At 39.3% G+C, this 13,873-nt stretch overlaps 1 protein-coding gene across 3 annotated transcripts in view; it reads left to right on the top strand.

Moving 5' to 3' along the window:
* The window catches only part of LMBR1 (limb development membrane protein 1), a 79,288-nt gene extending 66,161 nt beyond the window's left edge, over nt 1–13,127 (top strand). For all 3 annotated transcript variants that reach the window (XM_080385853.1, XM_080385854.1, XM_080385855.1), the window contains 2 exons: nt 2,677–2,838; nt 5,440–13,127. In XM_080385853.1, the coding sequence (XP_080241979.1) occupies nt 2,677–2,838; nt 5,440–5,522 (245 nt within the window). In that variant the 3' untranslated portion in view covers nt 5,523–13,127. The remainder of the gene's footprint in view (nt 1–2,676; nt 2,839–5,439) is intronic.
* The last annotated feature ends 746 nt before the right edge of the window (nt 13,128–13,873 follow it).

Raw genomic sequence — 13,873 nt, 5'->3', positions numbered from 1 at the left:
GGAACAATTAACACACAGCTAACAAATGCAGTCACAGCTGTCCAAACAGGATTAATAGAGTGTGTTAGAGTACAGTGAGTCATGTGGTGCTTTGCAAAAATATCAGTGTGTTGCACTACATGCTACCGCCCTGTGGCACTGAATAGATAAAAAAGAAATAAATATGTTAAGCAGATTCATAGTCTTTCACTTTATTAAAAAAGTGAGTTTCTAGACTATACAGAAAAGACTAGACTTTATTCTTATGGGAAAGGTAAAAAAGCAAAAGTTACCTAATACATGTACTGACCTTTTTCAAGTTTTAAAAATGGAAATAGGGGAATTTTTTTTTTATACGTTTTGTAGCATTCTCATTAGATATGTCGGTGGTGGATGTGTCTAATTGTCATTCTTTTAGAACTCCAGGAAAGTTTTTACTAAAAGAAGTTAACTCGGTATCACTAACCACTGAGAAACAAACTGGGAACGGGGCACTTAATTGTCAAGAATACAGAAAAAAAGAATTGCAAACAAAATTGAATTTTCTGATGTACAGAAGTTTCATCATTTAAGTAAACAGTGATTTGAAACTTATTTGTCTGTACAGTTAAAAACATAGTTGGTTTTTAGTTTGTTTGGTAAATTGTCACCAACTTTCTTGGAGAGAGAGAGAGATATATGTGTTCACTAGAGATGTAGCTTTCTGTTTGGTTACTGAATAGTTTTTCAAATTGCAGTCTTGGGAATTTTTTTTTCTCGGTGGGCTGAGTAGATACTTCTGTAAGAAAGTCATCAAATGCTTTTTGACCCTTTTCTCCCACAAATTTACAAAATGATATTGTCTCAGATCTTTTCTGATGAGCAGTGGCTTTTTCTTTAATAAGAAGAAAATGAATGTAACTTGTGGACAATATTTTTCCCACCTGCTCTAACAGAAGTGTCAGGCTTCATTGTTGTTTGTCCTTATAATGCCTGCTCTATTGCTGGCTATTCTTCTGAACCTCTTTGTGTCAAGGAGTATTATTTCTTTTCCAGAGAACTCTTCACCCAGTGCTCTACCTGGTTTTGTTTCTTTTCCTTTAAAGGTCTTATAGCCTATACATTTTAACCTGCTTCCCAATTTTCCTGTAGCTCTACAGTCTGATAAAACACTCCTTCAAAAATATTAAGGATACTGTTTGCCTTCAAGTGTGAAAGCATCTCTGTGTTTATGGTCCTTCATTTGTTTACTGGTTAATTCAGTCAGCTAGTTTTTGGTTTTGTGCTAAGGCTGCCTTTGCTTTTTTGGTATTTCTCCCTGCCTCTCTTGTTGTTTTGATCAGCTTCAGTGATTTTTTTTTTTCTTTATCCTTTGACACTTTTTTTAATTTCCTTCATTTTGGCATGTCTTCCTTGGATAACCAAATTTGATTCCCATGTTTTTTATTTAAATGACTGATGCTGAGTACAAGAGGCATGTGTATCTTTCAATGTTGTGATAGCTGGCTGTGAGTCTTGGGTATCGAAGTACAATGAGAATCATGTGCCAGGTTTACCCTTTGAAAGGATGGTAACTGACCCTAAATTCTTTCTCTCTCTCTCTCTATTTATTGTCACTGTTGAAGTCACAGTTTTTAAAAGCCCCCGAACTCTTTCAAAATAAGGTTGATAGAAAACTCGCTTCCAGGAACTTTAGAGCCAGCCAGGGTTCTTTTCTGATTGCTTAGTTTTCTGCTGCCATTTCAGTTCTGGGGCAAGGTAAGCTTCCTTCCTTCCCACTATTGCTTTCAACTGTGAGAGCGCACATCACTTTGACATCATCTGTGCCAAATTTTTTGGGGAATATGACTCATCGATCCTGGACAACTGCTGTTTGGGTGTGATCTTAATATTCTGCCCTTTACTCAGTGCAGTCCTTGATGTAGACCTGGCAAAGGAACAACCTGTGGTTCTTCCTCTTCTGCCCTCTCAGATGGACCCTACAGCTTGTGGACACTTCCACGTTTTGGAAAAAATTTTGCTCCCTTAGCTGTAGTGATTGACTAGCCTTTGATCAGCACAAAGCCCAAGCGTCAGTATTATGAGCTCCAGTGTGAAGAAGACCTGTCAGCACTGTCTTTCAGCCAAACTCTTTTCCTCCTGTGCAAATGCTCTGTGGCTATAGTGGTGGGTAGATCTAGGAAAAGAACTGCAGCTGGAAAGATGTCTTTAAACTTTGGTTTAAAAGCAGCAGGTCTGAAAAAACAGTTACAGAGGCTTAGAGTTTAAGATGCTGTGGCTCTTTTTGTTGCCTGTATTTTTTTTAATAAGCAAGCCCACAGTGCCTTTCATCCTTCACTAGATTAGATAAGGATTTTGTAGAAATTGAGATTTCAAGCAATTTTCATACTAATACTGATTTTTTTTTTTTTCCTGGATACATTTATTGAAATTATAAAAGCAGAATTCTTATCTGGAATAGACAATGTAGTTCAGCTCTACGTTATTGAAACATTTTACTAGGAAACTTAACTAACGTTTTGATATGTGTGTCTTAGCGGCCAGTGAAGTAGCAAATTACCTTGAGAGCATTGTCTTGTGTGTTTAACCACATGTTCTATAGTGTGTTGTCTGAACGAGTTTTGCTTCCATGTGTAAAAACTAATAGAATGAAATTATTGTGTTTTGTAAAAAATGTAATCAAGATTTTGATGTAAATCTTAAATGTGATTTTAACAGGAATCACCAGATTTGATCTGCTTGGAGACTTTGGAAGGTTTAACTGGCTGGGAAACTTCTATATTGTATTATCTTATAACTTGCTCTTTGCTATCATGACAACGTTGTGTCTGGTCAGAAAGTTCACTTCTGCTGTGCGAGAAGAGCTCCTGAAGGCATTAGGTAAGATAGTGCTGAAAACTTTGTGCTTGAACGTTTCCAGCATTGATACCGTGCTGTGCTACTGTTAAAGTTCTGTTGAAACTCACAGAAAACTCTTGTTTCGGTGGAAGTTTCTTTAAATTAGGGTGAGAATGCATAGGTTTGTGTTATTTTTTGAAGAGTCAGGAGCTGAGGTGCAACATTGATCTTAATGCGACGTCTGTGTACTTACGGATCTGCAGTTAGATTTTTCAGCCTTTAGAGAGCACAGAAACATTCGCGTTGCTACTCAGCAAATATTCCAAAATAGAACTCCAACTTGTGCGTGGGTTGGCTTTTTTTCTTTTTTGTTTAAAGCAACTTATTAATTCCTTAAAAATGCTTTAGTGGAAATCTTAGCTGCTTTGTTGTGATACTTTTTTTGAGCACTACATGTTCAGAAGATCTTTGTAGAGAATACACAGGATCTTTATAACTGGCTGAGTAGAACCTGTACTTGATATAGTCAAAATTCTGATCAAATTGTGCGTTCATGTTTCTGGGCCATAGAAGAAAGGTTTGAAAAATATTTGATACTAAGAGGGTAAAAATTTAGTAATGGTTTGTTACTGCATTTTATCTACACTAATTAATGAAGCTCCTACCTCTTTAGAACCCTAGAGTAGTGTTTGCTTAAACTGAGAGGACTAATGGTAAAACTTCAGTGTTTATTTATAACAGGTTTCAGTTTGTAGTGTCTAAAAGGTACTTAGGTTAGTTTTCACCAATTACTGCTTTCCAGAATTGTGACCCTGGTAAACAAAATCCAGGCGCTTCCTAGAGTGCACCTCTGCTGGTGGCAATTAAGTTAAACCCAGACCTACTAAATAGGGAAATACAAAATGACTGATAGTGTAGGATTAAAACAAACCATTCTGTGACTTTTGATGTTGAGTTTTGAAGCTCCAGGGGAACGGATTAGTGGGCCAGGGGTGTGTAAATCTGTCCATTGATTTTTATGCTGAAAATATTTTCAGAGCAGTTCCATTGTTGATTGAGACAGATACATGGTGCGAGTATGATGTATTTGACATTATCCCCCAGCTTTTAGTTAAGGTCATTTTATGAGAAGACCTTGATTCATCTCTTTCAGTTGACTTGCATAATCCTATTTTTTTTGTGCAACTGTTTTGACTGTAAAGGGATTATTTCGTATAATGTAACGGCTGTTGTAGAGCTCTGAAGGAAATAAATTAACATCAGTCAGCATGGGCTTATAGCAGCAGGTCTAGTAAAACTTTAAAGTTTCTGTCTTAAAGCAAATGATGTAAAAGTTTTATCTTGATAATTTGTGGCACTATACTGTATTAAACACAATGTCGAATAAATATATGTTGAAGGCAGATTAACAAAATTCAAAATGCAGGCATAGGAGGATAATGGTCACTGGATGGCATCATTCTTGTGGATTCTTTAGGGTTTTTTTTTTTGGCCTCTTGCTATCACGTATTACATGATTTTTGCGTAAATATTGTGATTAAAATGGAAAAGCAAAGTAATTAGTGAAAGGTTTGCATTTGACATAAGCAGGGAGTTATAAATCCTGAAGAGTGCAGGTTCCTGACACAAGCTGGGTTTGTTTTCAACATTATACATAACAATGTCTGTTAAAAACTGTCACATGGCATTCGGAGAATGAGAACCAAAATCTGTGTGCTCATTACAGCCCCATGCTGAAAACTGTGATGCTGAGGACTAGAGGCTGGTGGAGCATCATAGCTCGTTAGTGGGAGGTAAATGCCTCCTGCAGGCCTGTGACCAAGAGAATTCATATAATATTGGGACTTGGCAACAATACAATATTAAGCGGGTTTTTTTTATATAGCAGTACAGTCAAATTTGGAATTCCAATGATGCAAGAAATTTAGCTTGGTATGTCATGGCACTTCAGTAAAATGTTCAATACAATCTACACCAAATGAATAAGAAGCTTTTACCATTTTTGATCCTTAATTTTAGAGACTTCATAGATTTATCATCTTTCCCCATCTCTCCTTGACCAAAAAGAGTGGTTTAACTAATTGCCTGGAGCAGGATGGGACAATTTATAATTAGCACTCATAGTAGAGAACTATGCAATAAGAACAAATGGGTGAAAATGCAGACAAACAAATTGGTAATATCATAGGCCTAAAAATATTATTAGACATACAAAGAATTTAGAGGAGTGATGTGGTCATCACCAGTGATCTTAAGAACAGTAATGCATTCTTTTCAGAAGGATGCTGTATTTAAAAATAAATAATGTAGGCAATTATTTTGGTCTTTGTAGGCTGACAGAGTAAAGTATTGCAAGTCTTTCTGGGTTTTTAACATCTAAGCCTGTGATTTAGGCAGTGTGAATTTAGGCTTCTGTCACCTCCATGCTTGTTCACTGGGATGGACTTTTCTCCCTTAAAACACAACTGAGGGAATTTCCCAGAAATAATTCTTACCTGAGCTAGAATGTCAGTTCTGGTCTCCAGCAAACCCAAAGTCCTTAATCACAAAGTAGAAGTTGGTTTGTTATGTATTCTTTTGAATACCTGTATGCTTGAAACATGGGAGGATCTCAGTTTTTCCTTATCGTGTAATGTTTTGCAGGATTAGATAAACTTCATCTGTCAAACAATCCAAGAGACTCAGAGACAAAGCCGTCTGCGAATGGGCATCAGAAAACACTGTGATTAACAATCACCTGCAATCAACAGAGCTGAAAACATCAACCTCATGGCATTCCTGTCATCTCATCAGCATTTTTATATTGATTTCATTTGTTGATAATTTGGGTCCAACCTTGTCTCATTTTTTTTGATGCTGTGTGCTTCTGAGGAAGTTACGTGTATCATTCTTCTCTTTCCAGTGAACTTTCGGTCTGCTTGTTTATTTCCCAGTAAGTTAATGCAGGAGGTGCCTTGAAGACTGGAAGCTGAAGAGAATAATGCATTCCTTTTTATTTGTTGAAAGCCTCACATTCTTAGATATAACCCTGCTGCCATTTGAATGCACAGTACCTCCTGTGTTGTACAGACACAGCTATAAAAGATAACTTTGGGACTTGGTTTTAAAAAAAAAAAAAAAAAAGATACACTTGAAGCCCAATATGACCCTTACTGGAAATGTAAAATACCTGGAGTAGGTATCCTTGACAGTAGATAAACACTTCCACTAAGAACATGCTAAAAAAATCGCAGTTCCTTCCATGCTGGAGCAGTAGGCCTTTCATAGTCTAACGTCACAGAGCTTTCTTAGAAGGCCAGCGGTCACAGCTTTCTGCTCTTAGCTGTACATGCCAGGTTGCTTCTCTGGTAGTCAGCGTCTTACTGAATAGTGAAGTACAAGATGAAGATTAACTTCAGTGTTAAATCTGAGCCTAGTATGCTTTGTAAAAAGCTGTGTAGACCCCTTGGCACAGCTCTTACAGTTCTGTAAGCTATTGTGCCACGGAGGTCACTTACCCTACCGAGTACACCCTGTAAAATTCTTGAACTACTGTGTATGAGCAGTACTTGTAATCAATGCAAGTAGCACAGGCCGAGGAGGCCGCAACTGCAGTTTTTTACAATCTTCTTTAATTTGAATTAAATTATTTCTCTGAATTTATACTATAGTTACCAGGATTTCTGTTCAGTGGCATAATCCAGTATCTTTCACTAGCCCGTTTTTTAATGTACACATGAACATGTATATAGGCCTGTATGTGTAGATATCTTAAATTAAATTCTAAGCTTATAGAGATGACGTAGGTGTCTTGGTAAGTAAAACTTGTGTGTTCAGTCTTGGTAGTATGAATTTCTGTGTTAAAATTTAACTGCTCAGAGGCCTTAGATTCAGGATGGCATTGGTGGGTGGCAATTTCCTTTTTCGTAGCATTACTTCAGCCTTAGGAGTCCTTTAAAAAGTTTATAGTAAAGAAAAACCCCCGTCAACCAAAACCCAAGTGTGTGTTCAAAATCTGGTTGCACCTTCATTCTGCTCTGCCACAATTATTCTTCAAACAGGTTGGAGAGGGGACACCTTCCGTGTGCCTGTTACGGAGCAAGTCAGATAATGTTCCTGTGTATTTCCCATTTCTGTAAAACAACAAGTGTGTCTGTAGTTTGAAGTCTCACAGGCAATCAAGAGGTGACAACTAGCTCTCCAGTGTGGTTCAAAAAAAAAAAAAATAATACACCTTGTGTCAAACACCCTTTGGCTGTTCGGAGGTGGCTGGTCTGGGCTGTGGGTGTGTGAGCCCCCCAGCCCTGCTCCGGGTGCTTCAGCGATCAAGCTCCAGTAGATGTGAGGATTTCTCAGTTTTTTTGCAGTTGCCTTTTTCTGACTTGAACTGGGGCATAATGTAAATATTGCTGTGGTAAATATGATGCTAGAGAGTTACTTTTTTTTTTTTGTAGTTGCTATGAATTCAAGGCTTATTAAAATGACTATTGATGTGTTGTAGAGTCTTGGAAGACAAAGTAAAATTGCTTGATTTCACTAAGATTCACAAGCATCTTTTCTGTTGTTTGAGTTCAATGCTGACGTTTGAGTGAGAAATCTTTATGCAAGTCAACTTGTCCCTGTAAACAAGAACAGGGAGCTGTAATGAAAAGTTATTTTAAAATGTGTTTACATTTAAAATATTGGAAGATTTACTATTAGGAGCGTCATTCAGGTATTCTCAGAGCTTGTAGCCTTATGTATTAGCGTTATAGTTAAAAATAACAGAAATGTATCCACTTGTCCATGCAAGTGATTGTGTGACCAAAATTGTCCTAGTGTCTTTAATGGGGCTGGTGACTTGTGTGTGAGTCTAGGTAGCTTTATTCAAATATTTCTATTACAACTTAAAGACAGTTATTTAAATACAGTCTGAAACTGAATAAATGAATTTAAGGAATAAATGTAGGGAGTGTGAACCAGCATAGGTCTTGGCTCTTCGTGTTTTTGGAGAGATGTTTGTCCTGGCATCAGTGACCCAAGAACACAGAAGAGGATGGGATTACAATGTGTATGTGGTTTCTGAAAGTGAGTCAGGCAATTACTTCAATTGAGCAGAGACAGTCCCTGCTGACAAGCATACGAGTTTCAGGCAAGACTGTAAAACTCTCGTTCAAAACGAATGTTACAGCCTTGTCTGCTCCCACCCCTTCTGCGGGGTTCCACCATCTGAGCAGCTGTGTGGGCTCAGGCTGCGTTAGGGAAGAGTTTACACCGAGCTGTGGAGGGTGGTTAAGGTGCTGTGTGGTTTCCAAGGTGGATGAGAAATTCAGAACTACCCTGTGCAACTACTGACAGTGTTTTGTTCTGTCCACATTAAAACATGCCTTTGGCTTTGAAATGACATGCTTATGCAAAACTTCTTTACAGATACAATGCTACACCATATACTTTGTGTAAGATACAGGTCACTATATACTTTTAACAGAAGCACATGGTCACTTAAATACAAGCAACTGGTAATTCATTAATGGATATTGACGATACATTCCTAGTATTTTGACTCATGTAGAGTCAGGTGGTCTATACCTTCAAGGTATATACAGCTGATCTTAGTAACATTAACATCTGCCTCACTTCTCAGGAGGCAAAAAGCACATAAATGCTTCCATCTTCAACTAGATACCACACAAGACCAAAAAGTAGATGTAAACTAAGTGTTCTAAGTTAGCTGTTTCTCAGCTTTATTCTGTATTGGTAGCACAATATTAAATGCAGTGGCAGAACTGTAATCTTGCGGGTTTTCTAAGCATAAAGCACACATGCTTATCCCTTTAAGCTAAAAAGTAATAGTATTGGTTACTGTACAGTTTTTGCATTCATAGGAAGCTTTGTTTACTGTCTGTAATGTAATGTTTATCTTTGGTCTTGCTCCTCCACTACCTTTTACCCTGTTGACTGTTTTTGCATCATGGAAATTAAAAAGATTTGACAGTTGTTTTCCTTGCCCGGCTCCAAAGTACCACCTTGAGTAGCAGGGAGGCGCAGCAGTGTGCTGCCATCAGGCCTGTGCAGACAGGAGCTTGTGCAGCCGTGCTTAATGGGATGGGCACGTGAGTGGATGCTGCAGGGTGACACTTTCTCCAGTGTGTCACCAGGAGCGATCAGTGGGAAGGGGGCTGCAGCCCTCGTCTGTCCCACCCTGTGTGTCCTGCTCGCCCCTATGTCGCTGCAAGCAGCTGATGCCACGTCAGGTGCTCACATGTTCCCACTGCTGTGCAGTAAAGACAAGATGGCCCTCTTCTTAAAGAACTTAACAATCTACTTTAGACAGGAGTAACGCGGAAACAAAGAGCAGTTGGCCTCTTCATGCGTGTGACTTTTCTTGAATTTTGTAAGAACATTCTAGGTTATTTTCCTTTCTTTTCCTCCTCTTTCAGAAGCGGATGAGCTCAGGAGGTGTACGTACAGCAGCTGAGCCTTACACTTAGCTAGCATCTACAGGTTTGAAGGAAGACAGCTATATCCTGTTGGTTTACATATACTCTGATTTTTAGTCTAGGTAAAGTCATTTAAGCAGACACTAAGGCCACGTTAACAAGCCCTTCAAAAAGAAATGTGCTTGGTTTTGTTTAAAAAAGTGTTGATGTGAACTGTGAACCTTTAAATGCTTTAAGGAAATAAGATCCCCTACCCCCTAGTGTTAATATTTGTGTTGGTTTTTTATTTTAGTGCTGACTTGAGACAATATTGTGTACACTAACTTCCCTCCCCAGCCTGTGTGTTTCAGGAGCTGAAACCTAGAGCTCCTGAATATTGAATTTACTATTGGTAAACTGGCAAGTTATTTCAGTTGCACTAACAGCATTTGAACTTCCAAAAATGCTGTTTTTGGGTCCATCCTGTTCAGGGAGAGCAATCTCTCCCTGTCACTAGCTGTCACCCAGGTGGTGAGACCCTCTGCCACCTTTTTCTGCTTTGCCCCGTCCCCTCACCTCAGGCAAAGAGTCTCTGGTGCTGCCATAAGAAGTTGTGATGCTCCTTTTCTGTTCATGGCGTGAGGAGGTCAGCCTGTGGTCTGTCTGCCTGCTGCACGCAGTTGTAGTTGCTGAATTGGGTTACTTCTGGTTGGAATGGCAGGCTCCTGGGGTTTCCAGGGGATAGCTGTGCAGGTTCTTGAACTGTTGCTTTTCACTTTGGGCTCTGTTTTGTTGGGACTAAAGTAATTCAGGATTTTCTGGGGGTACGTTTTTGTGCAGCCTGTTCGGTGTTTGGCTTCTTGCTGTTTCAAGAATGCTGTGTCATTCTGACTGGAACTGTTGTTCCCCCACACCGCGTCCAAAGAGGATCTCCTACAAGTTTCATTTTAACCATTAAAACCTGACAATATCGGTCAGAATTTTAGGAAGCAGAGCACATCTTGTGGGGAGTTAATGCTAAATTGACTTCCAGAATCCCCACTGTGCCCGGTAACTGGGAAGGGGAGAAATGACATGGAGCTCACCTGTGTAGACAGGCTGTTTTTGAGTCTTTTTCTAGTCGATCTTTGAAAGTCCGTGTTACTAAAAATACATTTTAAAATCCTTAACTTCATGAAAGTCAGGGGTGATGAAACTTTTTTTCTAAATCGGGCCTTAACTCTTGACAACATCTAAGATCTCTGCTTGCTTTCCCTTCTTTGTGTTTTCAAGTCATTATCTTATTCAGTGGCGTTGCTGTTAACAGATACTCTTCTTGATGTAGACAAAATGTGAAATAACAAGAAGAATCTACGTAGATCTAATGTTTGATCTATAAGTATACATACCAGAAGGAAACTTAAATGGGAAGTTTTTTTTGAAATGTGTCACAACTGAAGCACCTAAAACTCCTCTCTCAAAGAGAAGAAACACATGTATTGTTAGTATATGTGAGTTAATTGTATGTTCTCTAAATATGCCAGTAATTCACTAACACTGAAAAGAACTTCATAAATTCTTAAAATCTGTTTTGTAATTCACAGTGCAACAGTATCCTTGACTTCACATTTACAGAAGCCTGTGAACTTTTGAAGATAGTTTTGTCTCGGCAACAGAAAACCTGAGGATGCTTGCTAGTTCTGTGTTAATTACTGTATTTTTCTAAGTATTTCAGTTTCATTTATTGCTGGTAGATTTTTTTTTTTTGTTACATACATAGCATTACATGTTTTGACAAGTCTAGAAGGTGACTCCAGACAGTCAAAGGGATAGTGTCAGAAATATCCTGTAAATGTTGGCAATCCTGACATACCCAATTCCAGACTATTTAAAAGCTGTGTCTGTAGGAAGGCCTCACATAAACTTAGAGATTAGGAAATCCCAGTTCTTAAAGGCTGTAGGTATCTGGCAATTCGTTTGTACCTACCACTTTGGGATATTGCTTCTGAATTGCTTCTGTATGTTTGTTGTACGTTAACCTCAAGCGTTGCTGCTGCTTCTGCCCCGCCCCCCCCCCCCCCCCCCCCCCCCCTTTCCATTAAGCTGGGTAGTCTGTACCACTGGATGAAGCTCCTTCTACGAACAGTGTTTTGTTTTGCATTCTTCAGATACTCTGTGCTTCCATAGGTACCAGCTATTGAAGTATGAGGGCACTGGCTTTGATTTTAATATATTTCTTTTCCCACAGAGTCTATAAAGAGACATTCCCTAGTTAGAAATGTTCTTCCCTTATGAAAATTATTTATTTGTTCATTTATACTTGATCTGTTTTTTACCACTGGATTCCATTAAAACAATTCTGACATTAGGGTGGGTCCTCTAACATATTGCTAAGAGCTCATGTAAGTCTGAAGTAGGAGCAAGGTGAAAATGGTTTAGCCATTGCATATATATGTGCTTGTAACTCTCAGTACCATAAGGCAACCGGCTTACTCCTCAGTGAGAGTGTAACGTGCTTGTACAGCCAGTGTGAGCTGGTGGTGATGGCAGTTACTCTGGAGTAGCTGATGTTCTGTGGACCTGCCCTTCGGTTATCTTCCTTGTAACTTGTAGAGCAAGGCCACAGCTGCTGATTTGTCTTGCTGCCCGTACTCTGTTGGAGATTGAGATGCGTCATCCCGGTGTGTAACTCTCACGTTTTGGTCAGTCAGACTTTGCAGGGTGCCAAGGTAAGGGCCCTGGTGTGTTTTCTGTACCTTTGTATTTCATGTGTATGGGCATGTTGTGCGCCTTCTCTCTCTATGTAGAACAATCATTCAGAAGGGTGGCACGGTGGTGGTACCGAATCGTGAATATGATGGATGTGTTCAAATGCTGAAGGAGAAAATTAGCTGGTGCATGACCTGTCTTTCCCCCCTAGCCACAAGTTTTCCTAGTCTGGGCCAAAATACTTCAGATTCACACAATCTGTGCAAGTAGCTTTCTCCTCCCTGGCTTTATATGACAAAACAAAGTTGAGCTACTTTTCATTTTTTAAAGATAGGTTTCCAAGTATTTATGTGTTATGTGACTTGACTTCTATTCCTTTAAAAACAAATGGATAGAAAATGAAGGTATGTTTGGGTCATGGATTTGAAACCTTAAAAGTGTATGAAACGTGCTGTGTACACATACCCCCACCCTAGATTTCCTTTGCTTTCCTGTGGGGTTAGGACCCCAGCCCTGCGTTACCTCAATCGAAATGCACATTGCTCGTGTCCTCATGAAGCTCTGTCTCTGAAACCCCTGCTGAGGAGACTATGAAGGTTCTCAGGGTGCTGCTGGCCATCTCGTCACATGGGATGGGCTTCACATGGACTTGGGTGATGTAGCCATAAAAACCCAGCTCTGAACTGGTGTTTCTATGGATTTTGCTATTGCTGGCACTGTTAATGACAGCAGCAGGTAGCTTGTGTCATGCACTTTCACATTTCTCACTACCGGTTAAGGTTCCAGTTTACAAAACAAAACAAAAAAATTATGCACAATCTTAACTGCATGAGAGGCTGAGAGATGCTAAATGGAATCTGCGCTCCCCTCTTGGTCCTGTTTGCACTTCAGGCTTTGTAAACTCTGCATTCTTGAGCAACTGATGTTCCTTTCACATGGGTGTGTCTTTGACCAAGGTAAAACATAGCTGAAAAATTATGCTTTTAGCGTTACTTAATCAGAGCAATTCTCTGTATCTGTACCTTCTCCCCACCAAATCCTTTCTGGCTTACTTTAGGTCACCCGAAAATATGTTTTATAATGTTCTCCATTGTGGATACTTTGCTGTGTTACAAACAAATGAAAGTATTGCCACCTTAGGTTGAATTTTTTGTGAAAAGCAGTGGTAACGTGGCTTTTTTTCTCCTTTGTTTGAACTGTTACACTGAATGTTTTGTAGGATTTTTTTTTTACTGTGTTTTCAATAAAGTTGAAGTCTGATTCATAGTGGAGTTTTGCTTTTTTTTGTTATTTGAAGCAATGAAAAAAAATTACTGGTGGCATTCTAAATTACCCTGTCAGTCGTTGGTGTGAATAGTTGCATTCCTCTCTCTCCTTCCTTCCTCCCTGCAATTTAACATGCATTTGAGATTCTCATATGGTCAGGTTTTTAAAATACATGGTGGAGATTTCTGTACATCCAGAGGCATTCATAACAGCCCTGTGTTTAAGACAGGTACACGATTAATTTGAACCCTCTACTTTAGGCAAGTGGGGTTCGTTTCCAGAAGAGTATGCTGATGTTGTAATGTAGAAGTAATTTCCAATAGTTTGTTGTGTATGTATAAGTCATTTAATAGTTTGACTGAAGGGCAATTTTTATATATTAAAAAGCTGACTACCATGTTTCCTAAACTATTGAAACTTAAAACAGCTTCAGACTTTCCATTTCACGGGAGATTTTAGGCTGTTCTCACAGCTCAATCCCATGGCTGAAGGGACCTGAGATGCCTGATCCATTCAGTTGCACAGGATCACACATACGTACGTTACTCATAGGTGTATCCCAGCCTGGCAGGGCCTGTCCATGATGTGTGTACGCCCTGTGCTTTCTCTAGGGCGGTGTATGCCAGTGTTCCGTTATTGTCCAAGCTTTCCTAAACGTCAAATGTTAGCAGCCCTTGCCATGCTTTAAGCTTTCAACTGGTTCTCAGAGGTCCGTAGTAAGACAAGTATTTCTGCTTGCACCAGCT

This window comes from Falco punctatus (genome assembly GCF_963210335.1).
Source record: "Falco punctatus genome assembly, chromosome: 4".
NCBI lineage: Eukaryota > Metazoa > Chordata > Aves > Falconiformes > Falconidae > Falco > Falco punctatus.
This window is presented reverse-complemented; position numbering and strand designations above follow the sequence as displayed.